General features: G+C 41.6%; 1 protein-coding gene across 2 annotated transcripts in view; it reads right to left on the reverse strand.

Moving 5' to 3' along the window:
• Window positions 1–373: 373 nt before the first annotated feature.
• The window catches only part of LOC139210562 (metabotropic glutamate receptor 4-like), a 132,117-nt gene continuing 116,969 nt past the window's right edge, over window positions 374–15,521 (reverse strand). For both annotated transcript variants that reach the window (XM_070840622.1, XM_070840612.1), the window contains 4 exons: window positions 14,204–14,340; window positions 11,971–12,906; window positions 2,636–2,882; window positions 374–423 (listed from right to left, as the gene is read on the reverse strand). In XM_070840622.1, the coding sequence (XP_070696723.1) occupies window positions 374–423; window positions 2,636–2,882; window positions 11,971–12,906; window positions 14,204–14,340 (1,370 nt within the window). The remainder of the gene's footprint in view (window positions 424–2,635; window positions 2,883–11,970; window positions 12,907–14,203; window positions 14,341–15,521) is intronic.

Consider the following 15,521-nt stretch of genomic DNA (forward strand, 5'->3'; position numbering starts at 1 on the left):
CAAGATGACAGAGAAGTCTTTGAAAGAGGGCATAGCTGAAATGTAAACACTCAAAAGGAAAGCTCCATCCTTCAATCTCTAGGCCTCTGCCATGCAAGTATTTTTCATTTTTCTTTTTTGTGTGTGTGTATTCTTGTGAGGCAGACAGAAGATGGAACCTTACAATTGTACTGTTATCTGTTCTGGTCCCCTGTTTTGTCCGTCCCCGTGCTCTCTCCTCGCCATGTCACGTCTTTGGGCAGTGCTTCTGTGATCTTCACCCGAACAATGACACATCCATGGGTTTTTTTTTTTTGCCGGCCGTGTGAAATTCCACTGCATGTTTTTCTCCGTCAGGTTGGAAATCCTGAATCATGATGAGAATCTTTGTCCCTTAGATTGCATGGTTGCTGTAGCTGATGTAGGTTTGCTTTGTTGAGAAAGCTGAAAGGGAAGAAGGAGAGGGAAGAGATGGAGGGTCAAAAGGAGTCAAGGTGAATTATTATAACCTTTGAGATGAGGACTTGCACATGTGGGCGTTTTGTTTGGCCCCGTTCCCCTGGTCTAAAAAGATGAAATGTCAAATAATGGCTGATAATTAGTGTCCTTGTGCTGCAGCTTAGCATAAATGTCAAAATTCCCCCAAACTCCTCAATTATCCCATATCCTGTGGCTATATCTTTGCTGTCAATACATGCCTGCATTACCTACAGCATAAGGGGGCTCAGTAAAGCCCACTGCCGCCCACCACCTCCTTTTCCTTCAGCTATCAGGCCTCAACTTTCCAGTTGTCTCCCCAGACCGTGTTAGCTGATTCGCTGAGGTGGAGCAGATAAATCCTGACATATCACCGCCAGATCTCGGCAGTTGTGGGAGCTGGCCCAGACAGGAATTTTTCAATTTCATCAAGCCATATATCCACAGTGGCGATGACAATGACAAATGGCGCTTATTCAAATAGCCGTGCACTGTACACCCCCTGTGAACGGTAAGCCCATCAGGATAAATTGCTGCTGGCTATCAATTCTGCGTCTTTGCCTTCTCACCACTTATTGTAACAAAAGGCCCTATTAACCCTCCACAGAAAGTTAAGGCAAGATAGGAATTAATGTTGCACTGTGTGTTTACATGAAGCTATTCTGATGGGCCTCCCTGCAGTGTGCCATTGTTACTACGGGGCATTGTCACACAGTCTATATTGATTTTAACTTTCTGTGTTAACAGTAAATACAGTGTCAGCTCTTTTATTCCTCTATGAAGGAGAGCAGTTCTTACTACAGTTGTGAAAAGGTATGCAAAGTCATGAGTAAACACAGTCTTAAAATGTGTGACAATAGGCCGAATTCCTTGTTAGCGCCGGCCAGACGGAGGTAATGTATCTCTGGTGACAGACATGACTGATGAAAACCCTTTTCTGCCCGAGGCAAGCCGAGGAGGAACGTTCTGGACGTCACACAAGTAATTTCTGCTGACTCAATTGCTGAAGTCATTATTTACTTCACTTGTATAAATCCAAGGTGTGCCACTGATACAGTAGCGCCAAGCAGTTTTATTATTGGTTCAGATTCAGCTGCTTCTGCAAGGAGAGTCAGCTGCACCTTAATTATTAACAATGTGTTTAAACTCTGGCTCCAACCAATGTTTTCAGTATTGATCTCCTGATTGTTATTCCAGTTGCTTGTTTAACCTATAGTAAGTCAATAACTAGTAAAAGAGCCCAAAGGGAGGTGTCATGTTGTCCAAAACTCAAAGATATTAAATTTACATCGAAATTGTAAAAAAGTCAAAATACATGACTGATAAATAAACTACTTTACATTTTATTAAATATTTCTTCACGTTTTGATTTTTCTACAGCTTTTTATTATACAGTCATTTTATTACATTTAATAACCTAGCAATGCTGCAAAATTCAAACATAGAAACGTTCTCTTTATTTACATTAAACTACAGCTGGAACAATTAGTCTATTAATTGATTCGTTGATCGACAATAAATTTAAGGGCAACTATTTCGGTAACTGGTTCATTGTTTGTCATGTTTGACGCTACACTAACAGCTGGTGTAAGCAGCTTAAGTGTGAGGATTTGTTGCTCGGGTGTAAATACAGAGGGAAGGTACCTCTTTAGCATGTGGAGCATGTCAAGATTCATGTTTAGCCATTAAATCCACTGAAATAATGATGATTAACTCAGACTTGTGAACATCAAAAAAAAAAAAAAAAGCAGAATGCAGAAAATAATCAGTTTCCCACTTGCCATTTTTTAAGGTTTTACTAAAGTAGAATTGTAGTTGTACTGTTTAACTGCATAATATGTTCTGTGTTGACAACTGAAAGCAATGCCATCACCCCACCCCCCCCTCCTCGACACACACACACACACACACACACATATAACTGAGAATCCTGAAATATCCTGCTATGGTTTGGACTCATGAACAATGCCCCCCCCACCCTTTTCCAAATGAACAACAGTAGCACATTTATTGGATTCAATGAAGTATTAAATATCAAGCTGCAAATATGTTAATAAGTAATATTTTACTCTGCTTCCTATCTCTGCATCACTTTGTTTGATTTACAGACACTGAAGGACAAAAAAAAAAGAACAGCGGCTTCTTCGTGCAGCTTCCTCGTTAGCATTTATGTACTCACTTTGTGTTTCGAGGCTTTCACACAGCTCGGTCTTGGCTTCTCCATTGGGTCTGAGCCCGGCCTTGGGGTTGAACTTGTTGGACATGGTGGCCGCGGTAACCACGGCCTTGAGGCTGCGTGTGCGCTTGGGCACATTCTGCTCGGGATGGAAAAGAACCACGTAGACCTTCGGCATGTAGAGCAACCCGAGGGACACGGAGGCGCTCAGGCTCACAGAGATGGTCAGAGTGGTTGTTTGGATGTACATCTGCAAGAGGCAAAACATCAAAATGTGCACAAATAGTTTAGCCCCTTTCTGGCACTGGATTTTGGTGATTTTTCTATATGGGTAGCGGCCTGTGCAGTGCACGTGACATCTGCTGTGTATCATTCTGATTAGAGCATCCAATGACCCGTTAGCTGGCCAAGCTGTTGTAGAGGCATCTTCTACTGTGTCCAATAGAGGCTATTTAATGCAAGAGATGCTACATATAACTTGTTTTAAATCAGTATCTCATCTGTTTTTATAGCGTGTGGGGCCAAAGCAGCCAAGGCCACCTTGTTTGTTTAATTTTCTGCCATACTAGTTTTAATATTGCCATCACGTCGACCTGAACACACTGGTGATAACACCAGTCGATTGGATTCTATTTCGACTCATAACAAGCGTGCCCGTAAAAAAGAAACTAGCTTGTGAAAATTTTACACATGGTCAAATCCTCTGAATCATGGGGGAGGGCAACTCTGAGTATCATTCTCACTCATTCCATTTTAATTGTTTCCAAAGCTGCAGCAAATTAATGACTCATCTTCAGGGAAGCATTAAAGAAGAGGGAAAGCTTGTGTAATTTCTGTACATCCTACTATGTTAAGACCGCTTGACTGGCCATCTGGGAGGAATTAACTTGTAAGTTGTGCTACAGAAGTTACAGTTTAATGACACTGCGGACGTGAATGCATCCAAAACATTAAAAAAAAGGTCAAACAATTGGATATCAAAACTCACATCAAGCCTTTTATCTGCCCTCCCACCTCCGACAAAAGTCACCAAACCGCTGACAGTTACATCTGAATCAAATTCAACGTGAACGCTAATAGAATCAAATCAGCTCGTTTAAAAGGAAGATTTTGTTTTTAGGTGGTTGCACTCGTTAATTAACCGCTATAAATATGTAAAACAACAAATGAATCTAATTGAAGGTATTTATCTAATGAGGCTACAAGGTAAGCAGCCTGAACAAACGGAGGTTTTCCTGTTCTTTCAATGCAGCTCGTCTTGCTTGAACGCAGCGATAGCAGCTCAGTACGTGCATGTTGTGTGGCGGAAGTAATGACTGATCCTGCACTTATGTCTTGTTTTAGTTCAAAATCAGTTTTCTGTTGTTTCTGTAGGCTTGTCATGGAGTGATGGAGACAGATGCAGCAAACAGAGACGTGGTCAAATGCAAGGTATTACTGCACAAATACCCCATCAATACCCTATAAAATGACCCCATTATTATTCCGCTTTTTTTGGCTAGATGATATGTGACAGCAAATAATCTGTGGGCTAGTGCCGACCCACTGCCTGGGGTTTTAGAAAAGCTGCTCCACAGAAACAAAACACTAAATTCAGACCGCCATCTAATAAGAAAGTGATCATTTACATCCAGATAGGTATACCTGCGCCCGTACATGACAATAATGTCTGAGGCAGAGGCCTCCACTTCCTGTCATAACGTGGGCAGGAGCTGGCAGTCAGCATCATCACTCAGAAAAAGATTCTAATATGAAAATATGAAAGGCTGTTATTATTGGGCTTCACTACAATATTCATCCAAGTATGGGAATAAAGTTTCAGTGTATTCTGTCTCTTGCTTGCTTGCTTGCTCACTCCCTCTCATGTCAGAAACACAAATTTAATCTCCAGCCTGACATTCCAGCATCTGGTCTGTATCTGCTGCTGTGGGACACAACACAAACCATCAGTACACTTTCTTGAGTTCTCACTCTGCCTGAAGCATAAACTGTTTGTTTTTCACTTTTATAGGAATTTAATAAGGCACACATTCAGCTCCTGTCTTCTCAAGACAGGTCACTAAACAGCTGAGTATCAGAAATACTTCTTTGAGCAAAAGAAAAATCCATAAGGTCGACATGTGTCTTATTTTCCATGTAGGTTGCAGATTTGCAGAGTTGCAAAAAACAAATGTATTATTGCTCTTAAGCTACCATGAGAGCTGATTTACAGCTGTAATTAAACCACTGTTTGACTCAGATATTCCAATATATGATCCAAACATGTGCCAGCAGATCAGGATCAAACATTTCCTGGGGCCATGATACAGGCGAAACAGGCTGAATGAGAATTCACAGGCTTCGTACCTTAAACAATAAATATTTTATATGATTCTACCTTTAAAGTAGTAGCTCTTCCTTTTGACTGGGTGAGTTTTCATCAGCTACTGAGTGACCCCAGTACATCCCTGCTGGTTTTTCCATCAGAGCAGAGCAACATTTAGCTCCCCAGATGTGACCTCTGCTTGAATATCTTGTTTGTTTTTATTATTTGTGACTCTCCACAGTGCTTTCCCTCTAGACTGGATGCATCTCGTCTCAGCCAGTCCTGGTACCATGTGGGACTGCTGGCTGGAGAGAACAATGGAAGAATGGAGGCTGTATGAGAGGAGGACAGCTGCAGTGGTCTCCTCCCAGCTGTAGGGAGTGTTAACCAATGAACTGCTCTGGGCTCGGTTCACTGCTGCCTCAGGAACAGACTGTTGAACCCAAGCTGTTACTCACATAAACAGAGTAAAAACAAATTGTTCTGCTGCCTCTCAACCAAGAATAGCTCTCTTTAAAGCTTTCCTCACGGTCACTTGGTATGCACTGTAAGGCTGGAGTTAATTAACCATAATTTGAAATGGGACTAAAGCTTGAGTTAGAATCAAGACATTTCAAAAAATCACTATATCACAAATGTGAGCACAATTAGTTCAAGTTCAAGTATATTTGCAAGTCTGACTGTTAAAAAGTACAGGCGGCGACTAATGACTATTTCATCATCAATTAATCTGCAAATTATTTTGTTAATTAATTGTCTGCAGAGAAGAAGTCTTCCAGAGAAGAAGGTGACATCTTCAATTGTCATTTTGTCTGACCATCTGTCCAACACTCAAAGATAGCTCACTGAATGAAGTTTTGTCTAATCAAAACTTCAAATAGTTGCCGATTCATTTCTGCCATTTGACCAAACTATTAATGGACTACCTTGTTTCAGATTGAGTATTGTTTCCTCAGGACAGGGGTATGACAGAGAGCAAGTGTCAGAAATATAAACATCTGAATTAACATCACATAAAATAATCAAGTTTGATGCTATGAACTGTGTTCAGCTGTTGCTGTTAAATCAGCTGAGACTCCTCACACATGAAGATAAAAACGTTTTGCTAGTGTTACAGCACAATTACAGCCCGACTCATACTGGACTTTTGAGGTTGATGCCAGCATTGAGATGTTGCAATGTTTTGGTTGATATGATTCAATATTTTGTTGCACATAAATGGCATAAACATTTTTCATCAGGTCCCTTTGAATCTCTTTTTTTTTTTTTAGACTAAGTAACAACAACACTGTCTCTAAATGATCTCAAAAATATATTTGACATTTCTAAACATTCACCATATTATCACAGTACGACTCCGCCAAAAATCGCTATATGATAACACTGACCCAACCTTAAATGAAAACACTGCGTTTCTGTCTGGTGTTTCATTAGAAGAACAGCAACTCCAACTGTGCTGTTTGCTTACAAATGGAGTTCTGTTTTCAGTGTCGCACACACTCACCCTCGTTCAATCCAGTCATTTGTTTGCTCCTGATTGCAGTGCACCTGAGCATGCACATAAAAGAGCATAGCTGTATATCTCGCACACCTATCATCACGCTGCCATTAGCAGATCTTGCCTGAGGCTAAACATAACACAGAAGAAGCGGAGTATGGGAGCATTAATGAAGAAACTAGATGCATGCCAGGAGAAAATGGGGATCTGTGTGCACATACCTGCATATGACAAGATGACTTAAAAAAGTCCCACATCTCTGACTACAGCAAGATTAATTTGAGGGCTGATCAATGTAAACAAATTCTATTTTCAACCAGGGACTCCAGAGAGCTTCTGCTTCAGGATGCAAACTATAAAAATTAATTTGAACTGCATAATTCCCATTCGACATTGAAATACTGAATTATTTCACAGCATGCTATGGAAGCTTTCAGCAGAGGAGCTTGCTGCATGAGAATTCCCTATAATTGCACTCTAATTAAGCTAATAAACAAATAGAAGCCTTAGGGGACAGAATAATATAGCTTCATATGGGAATGTCATTTATAAAGATCACAATTCTTTGGCCTTGATTAGCTTCGCGGCCTGTTCGCCCATTATTGCAGCACCCAGAGGTCAGCAGCCAAGAACCAGATGACTGTCGTGCTGCAGGCCTAATGAACGCAACAACATGCTCTCTGAAGTCCAAGATGTTGCTCAGCTCCCTCTGCTCTGCAGCATCAATCTTCATTACGTATTATTGGGCCTGCGGGACGTTATTTTGAATAATGCTGTTTATCTTTGTGCTGGAAAGAGACAAAGAGAGAAAAGGACTGGGGCTGCATGGGGGGGGGGGGCTGACCCAGTCATGAGCACACTCTTGTCCGACACCTGGTCTCACTGAACTCAGTGAAACTCCCACCTTTTGTCTGACAAGTGCACTAACAGCAGTTTTTTGTCGCAGAGATGACAGTGCCAATGGCGTGATGGAGCCTTCATAGAGAAATAAACAACGCCACTCAATTCATCAGTCCATTCATGCACCGTAAAGGTACCACCTCTTTGTGTGGGCTGATTGAATTTGAACTGAGCCTATTGTGCTAAAGCCTCATTCCCATGCATGCTATTGTCCAACAGCTCTCCCCATGCCTCTGTCTTTGAGACAGCCGCTGATTTAGTCTGGTTCTCCAGGTAAGCAGGTGTCACTTCTGCTCCCGAAGCTAGCATAAAGCTCGTGATCACGCTCCACAGATAGACCAGATGTCCCTGTTTGAATGATAGCGAAAGCCTCCCATGGCATTTGTTACATTTATCCTGGCACCAGATGACAAATAAATGACTGTGCTTGTAATGCTGAGGCAGAGGCCCGCTGTAAACTGGTGATGAGCACATAGGCGACTAGATAAGGTAAATCAAGACCCGGAGGAAGTGGAGCATTTAATTGCTCTGAAAGATGTGTCAACGTGGGCTGTGAGGCTTTGTGCGGCCTGTCATTTACAGTACGATGATTATGAGGTGTGCTAGCTTTGACATGTTAATTCCTTAAATAAGAACATTGTTTATGTAACAGCTCAGAGACTCAGTCACATGGTTTGTTTATTTTTACATGAAACCTAACGGGCGCCTTTATAGTTGGGTAGTGAAAACCCTTCAGAACGAAGCGTTTTGAGGTCTGATATCCTCGTCGCCAGGACGACATGATTTGTCTGTGCCTTCTCAAAGGCTGTGCCAGTTTTACGATCTGACAGTGTTACTGGTACGTTTTGGTTATGCACAAACATGACTTGGTTAGGATCAGGGTAAGATCACAGGTTGGGCTAAGATGACTACTTTGTTGAGGTTATGGGACCTTCATCATCATGACTACAGTAACAACTACCTGGTTAAGGTTAAGGAAATGATCATGGTCATGGTTTAACGAAACCATTTCTTTCTGTTTGAAATGACAAAATGGGAAGTGAAATGTCGACGCTGCCTTTTTTTCTCGGGTGGACAGTCTCTTAAAGTCAGACTACAATAACAAAGTACTTAAGTCCTGCACGGGCTGACAGAACTAAACCATATTATATTGTGCGTTAGATTAAGTTTTTTCTGAGTCGACACTCAAAGGCCCTTTTGGTTATATTTTAAATATGATAATTCTCTCTAAAATGAGGAAAGAAAAAATGTAGGACATTTCCCTTAAGCAAGTTTTCCATTTGGTGTTCCATTTCATGTCTTACCTTAACAATGCTTACGGCAATGGTAGACATTTTCCAAATGATAAAAGTGGAACTCTCTCCAAGCCATTTTGTGTACAGTTTTCTACAGGAAATAATAATTAATGAGTGATTAATATAATTTGGAGCAAAAGTGTTTTTCCGGGTTTGGAAATAGAATTCATTTGAGCTATGGAAAAAGCAGAAAGAAAAAGTAGGACTTTACTTACCCTTCAAATGTTTTTTTTTTCTACTTCTATTTTACTATTCAAAGCCATGCAAGCTAATGGATTACCTCATCCTCCATAAAGGCTGTTCAATCTCTCTGCGATTGTATAATTCTCTTTCATCTTCAGAGAGAGGAGATGGACTGATTAAACAAAGAACTTGCTGATATCCAAGGCTGCTGTTGACATGCAACTTCAGACACTCACATTAAAGAATAATGTGGACTTTGCACTTGGACTGCTTTCTCTTTACTGCAAGTGCTATATGTGTGATGATCAAGAATACACGGTGATGATTGTTGACACATATACTCCTGAAAATATAACAAGCGGTATCTGTTGGGGTGTGCAGGTGTCTCCATGTTCAGACTAGGAATGTGCGTTTCAAGCAAAAATACTATTCAGTAGTCACAGTGAACTGTTCATTCAAAGATTATTCAAAGAGTTCACCGCCCCTCCCACATCCCCACACACATGCACATGCACGCACGCCACTGCTGCAACTAGACGCTGGTGCCAGTAAAATGAAGGAAAATCTACTTTTTAGAACAAAATGATAGTTGTGTAAACTATTCAATTTTTTATAATTTATAAATTTAGTTTATACATTTTTTATAAACAAATATTCGAAAATCATGACCCATCCCTAGCTCAGACTACAAATGCAAAAGTACCCCCCCTTTTTTTTCTTTTTGCTCATTATGACTTTTTTTTTTCATAACTGTCTGAACTTCACAAACCATATGGAATCTCATCTGTTCAATTCAGATTTGACCCACTTTCATATGTGGTCCTAAATCAGTCACGGTCAGTCACAGTGCCAGTCATATTGGCATTCATGTGACTTCTAAGTCACTCCAGATCAATTATTGATTTTGCGGTGCCAAACAGATTGGACAGTGTACAGTAGCCCACCCCTAATACGACCCAGCTACCTCAGGGAGATGGGTCACCTGAACTGAGTCTTACTGCGAGAGTCTTGTGGAAGAGGTGCCGATAGATGTACTTAAAAGTAGCAGTAGAAATCTATTTCTGTGAAGCCATTCACATCACGATCCCACCACTCCTGGCTCCAACTCCACATCCACATCCACACCTCCGTACTTAAGTAGTAGCTACTGCTCTATAAAAAGCCATAATCAAAATTTTGGCTCTCTTTCTCATCCTCATCCTCATCATCATCATCTGCTCACGAGGTTGCTGGCTTCCACTGTACATCAACTTATAAGCAAAACCGTAAACACTGACTTCAGTGGCCTCCATGTTTATTTCCATACAAGAGCGTGCTGCATGTGACGTCTTTGTTATTGTTTTTTTCATTTGGCTTATTTTATGATTGTGACCTGTTCACACTGGAATTTGATATCAGATTTTAAAAAAAACCAATGTGAACAGGCAAACAATTGGACCTGAGCAATGACACAAATTGCACATGAGGGCATTTCAGTGTGAACACTGTTATTGTTTTCAACATGTAGATGCTGTTGCTCAGTTTTAGTGTTAACATCAGCAGATTTATTGGGCAAGAGGAGGCCAATATGCAAATTCAGACTTTTAGACTCCGTGGTGTTAATTCACAACATGCAGCATATGAAATATGAAAATAAGTCATTGTTCTGCTGGTCACATACTGCATTATTAATGTAATTCAATTGGCTGCAGTCATATGCAGATTTCCTGCAATGCTTTAGACTATAGAAATTATTTTGGGGATGCTGAGCGAAACACAATGCACACACTTAGTCTCTCAAGAACATTTTTCCACAAAGGTAACTATCACAGCCAGTTTTCCAGGCCAGCATTTTGATGCATTGTTTTGTTTAATCCCGAAGGGAAGGAGGTAAGGATTAATTTGTTGCATCTGTCAGACCCATGCTGGCACCGCTGATAGTGTCCATGCCAGTGCGAGGCTTTTTTCCTCACCACTGTCCTCTCTTGTAGCCCCTCTCAGTCCCTTTTGTTGCACTGCCAAAAGACCTCTTTCAACTGGATCTACACATTTCTACTGTTGCACCCCTTTGGCTTTGTACCCAGATCGTCTCCACTGAATGTGAGTTCCAGGCCCAGCTTCCATTTTCATGTCCCTTCAGGATCCCTCTTGACCTATAGCCTCCCAGTGCGCCCACTGGATGTGATCCAGGTCTACAGTTCATGAGGTCAGGCACATTCATTTGACACGGGAATACGAGTGTGAGCTCGTGTTTGTGTAAACAGCTCATGGGTCTCTAATGCACTGTGGCATACAGCCGTCACATATGAGTCACGGGCTTGTGTGTGCTGCCTGCAGAGTTATTAGAGAATGCACTCATAAGACTGTGTCCACACTTAGTAGGCTGTTGCTTCCAGATGACATCCCTTTTTAGTCACCGTTTTTGGCTGCTGAGTTCTATCAACTTCATTTATAAAATTGCTCTTGAAATACAGTCAGGGTGGAATATTTTAATAAGATGAACATTGGCGTTCAATGTGGGTCTGACGTACAAATGTGAAGATTGCTGAACTGCAGTTTTGAAAAAGTTGTATGCAGGAGTGGAAGAAGTAACTTTGAAAGTAGCAGTGGCACAGTGTAAAAGTACTCCATTACAAGTAAAATGCAAAGCAATTCATATATTTTTGCTCTACAAAATGATGCCTGTTGATGACTTTACCTCTGAAAATAATCTGAATAAAACAAAGAAAAAAAAGATTCTTTGCTTGAACTAGTTACAGGGGGTAGACACTGAAGACATTCCTGAAGAAATGTACTTTTTCTGCAAATTATCAAAAGTTCAGATGAATGTATTCGACTCACTCAGTGTGTTTCTCTCAAAATGAAATGAAGTGGAAGCACAAAGTAGCACAAAATATAAAAGTCACAAAATTGTACTTACTTTCCGCTCCTGATAAAGACTTAGACTTATTTTACTTCTTTTATTGAAAGTGTAGTTTGTGTGTTTTTTTTAACTGCACCTGCATTCAATAATGTTTCAAACATTCTTGTGTACAAGCCACGAGGAAATAAGAAAGAAAAACAGAAATTATAAAGGGAAGCTGATAGATTTGGAAATAACGCTGTGAAGATTTCTAAACAGCATTTAAGTATTGCCACAAGTTGGAAAATTGCGCTACAGCAACAGCAGCAAGCTTACCTTTTCTGTGGACTGAGAAGTGCCGAAGAAGATTGGGATGAATGCTAGCCAAATTATGCAGGTGGTGTACATGGTAAAACCAATGGGCTTGGCCTCATTGAAGGTCTCCGGCACCCCTCTGGTTTTAATGGCGTAGACTGTACAGGTGACCATGAGCAGCATGCTGTAGCCCAGCAGGCAGATCAGAGACAGGTCAGAGATGTCACACTTGAGCACACCACGAGCCAGCACCGGGTTAGACGTCCTCTGGTCCTCATAGTCAATTATGGCCTTGGAGGGATCCACGCCAAACCAGATGCACACTCCCAGCAGCTGCACTGAGGCCAGGGTGAACGTGATGACTAGCTGTGAGGCCGGAGAAATGAACCTGGGTGCACTCACAGACATGGTGCCCTGCTCAAAGATGCGGTAAATACGATTGGTTTTGGTAAGCAGGGCAGCATAACTGATGCTCATGCCCAGACCCAAGAAGATCCTCCGAAGGGAACAAACTCCTACATCAGGTGTAGAAATCATCAGGAACGTCGTGGCGTAACAGAGGAAGATGCCAGTTAGCAGCACATAGCTCAGCTCTCTGCCCGATGCTTTCACAATGGGGGTGTCGTTGTAGCGGACGAATGTGACCACCACAAACACAGTCGCCATGATGCCAACGACTGCAATGAGCACAGGGATGACTGCCCACGGAGAGCTCCACTCCAGTTTAACAATGGGGATTGGAACGCAGCCCGTGTGATTCACGTTGGGCCGCAAATCAAAGCGGCACATCTTACACGTGTAGGTGTCGGCCTGGTACTGATAGCCATCGCATCGCTCACAGTGCCAACAGCACGGGATGCCCTTCACGATCTTCTTGCGCTCGCCGGCCTGACAAGGCTGGCTGCAGATTGAGGAGGGGATCTGACGGACGCCACCAGGCCACTGCATTGTACGAACCTGTTGAGGAGCCAGAGGAACAGAGGCAGACATGAATGGACAGAGAGAGAGAGAGAGAGAGAGACAAAGACAGAAGAGAGGAGATCTGTAGAGTGCTAAGCTGTCCGTACCCTGTAAAATGGATAGTGGTGCTGATGCTTTATTGATCCAAAAAGATCCCCTGGAGGTCAAGGACAATCTAGACGGTGGTTACTTGCTCCCTGGGTGTTTCAGTCTGTCCTGAAATACCTCTCTGTATGCTCCCATGCTACATTTGTTTTGTTGGGTGGGTGGGAAAGGGCAAACTAGGGGTCAAATGAAGCATTTTTCATAAATTCAGCAAAAAATTTTCCTGTGGGAGGTCAAATTACCCGAAGGGCAGGACACGAGAAGAAAGGAAGGAAACCTATTGTTTTCTCCGCAGGGAACTGATACAGTGTTTCTCTGTTTGGTTTTGCTTTGGTAAATAGTTGTTTGTGTTGAAAAAAATCAATACTCCGCTAATAAAAGATAAATCCTTTTCCAGGATACTGCCTTTGTGGATTTTCCTATTTTACAACCATACTTGTAAAGATAAATTACATTTGTCATCTCAAACAGGTCTGCTCTCTTTAATGTTATGTCATCAATCAATTTTGTTCAATTGTGGCTGTTCATTCAAAGCTGGTAAATTTGTCTCTAAATGTGCATTTAATTAAGAACTCAAAGAACACTAATTAAATACAGCCGGCTTTAGAGTCAGAGCTGGCACGTTCCACTGTAGGTGCCCACCACAAACCCTGCCTTTTTCCTTTTTTCCTCCACAGCGTGCTGTTGAAAGAGGCAAAGAAGGCAAAGCTTCATTCAAGCCGCTTCATGTGCTCAATTGTTCTGTCTTTTCCCGGCCCTAGGCTTCCTCTTCATTTTGTCAAAACATAATTTGTTTGGTTCCTTTATGTAATTTACTGTTATAATACCGTTACTTCATCACACCCCATGCCCACAGTATTGTTTTGAAAGTCAGTGATGCCGTCTGGAGAGATGATATTAAATATGTCTGTCCTTAAGCTCTCATGGCTTTCTTTTCATCACAGTCCGCCCTGTTAATCATTTAAAGCGCCCTCTGGATATTTACACCTTTGAAGATGGCACTAAGCACTATCAAATGGTTTGGGAGGCGTTAGTAAGCAAACACGCAGCTGCAGCGCTGGAGAAAACAACTTTTCAGAGAAGGATTTTCATTGCAAACACAAGCACAAACACAACACTTGTAGACTAAATGCCATCAATCCTTTAGTGTACATACGTGTGCGCATGGAATATAAAAGGCATAGCTCACGTTTAGATGGAGTTGATCCGTCCAGTGGCCAATTATTTTGTATTCGGCCGTTCGGTTTTTGATCTGGTATTGGTAGATCTCGTAGCGTCCGGGGGCGTCTCCATTTTCATTGAAGAGCACTGGGTTGCCAGCTATGCCTAAATGAGAGAACAATCATCATCATTACCGTCATTTATGCACATCATCGAGTTATTTCAAGTGCACTGAGCATGAATCTGTGAAAGTGAACTAATGTGTTGTCATTCCACTTCATTAGAAACCAAAATGATGCCTGTAAATATGAGACACTTTCTTTTTCTTTGTAATTTGGAAAAAACAGCCGAGAACATATTCCGAGCTATTCTGGATCGAGGAGATGTTCCCTCGTGGAAACGTAAAACACCCCAGGAATTAAATTCATGTTGGACGATTCATAGGCATATGATTCATGTTCAACGCCAAGTGTCAGAGACTTTGCAGGAAATAGTTCACTTGGTGAAACAATCATCCACTCAGAGCTGTTTAGGTGTGATTAACAATAGAGACATAATCTATTTGCAGGTTTTTATTGGTTAACTAAAAGCAATTATTTTTTAAAAGAAAGTGCTCACAGCTTCTGGTTGACTGAAAATGATGTCAGCAGGATGGACACATCAGTTGTCACTGATTGGACAGAGCAAAACAAAGCACGTTCTGCCAAAAAGAAATCATTCATCGGAATGAAGTGAGAGGAAAAAACAACTTAGTGTGATAAATCAGTCTAGATCATAAAAAAACCTTAATCAAGTGCTTTAGTTTCCCAACCTTAACAGCTCCATAGCTGCCATGTGCAAATATTGTCGTTGGAAATGATTTTAAAAAGTTGTCATTGAAGATGATCATGGGTTTTACAGCATCTTCCAATATCAACATTTCCCCTTGCAACAGGGTTGTATACACCCCCAGTGCACATATGCAGACCCAAGCTGCCTTTTGAAACCAGCTTTGTGTTGCTGAGCAGCGTCCATTAAGCTGTTGAACAGTGAAAAACTGACTTTGAACAGCTGGATATCCGCAGGAGGTCCGAAGTTAGACGACTGACCCCCGCCTGACCTCAGACACACTTCTCACCACGCATTCTGTCTACCTTTAGGTGATAAAAAAAACAAAAAAACAATGTATTCCTTTGTGCGGTTTTAAGGCGAGCTGTAATGATGTGTCACAAAGAAAAGCACACCAACCATTTTTCTGTGATCTTCCCAATGGAAACTAGATGAGGCACACTTCCAGTCCAGCCATCCATTTAATCATGGTGGAACGTGGAAAGGTTCTCCTTAGAGTGAGAACGAGGAAACTTCAT

This window comes from Pempheris klunzingeri, chromosome 2 (assembly GCF_042242105.1).
Source record: "Pempheris klunzingeri isolate RE-2024b chromosome 2, fPemKlu1.hap1, whole genome shotgun sequence".
Taxonomy (NCBI): Eukaryota; Metazoa; Chordata; class Actinopteri; order Acropomatiformes; family Pempheridae; genus Pempheris; species Pempheris klunzingeri.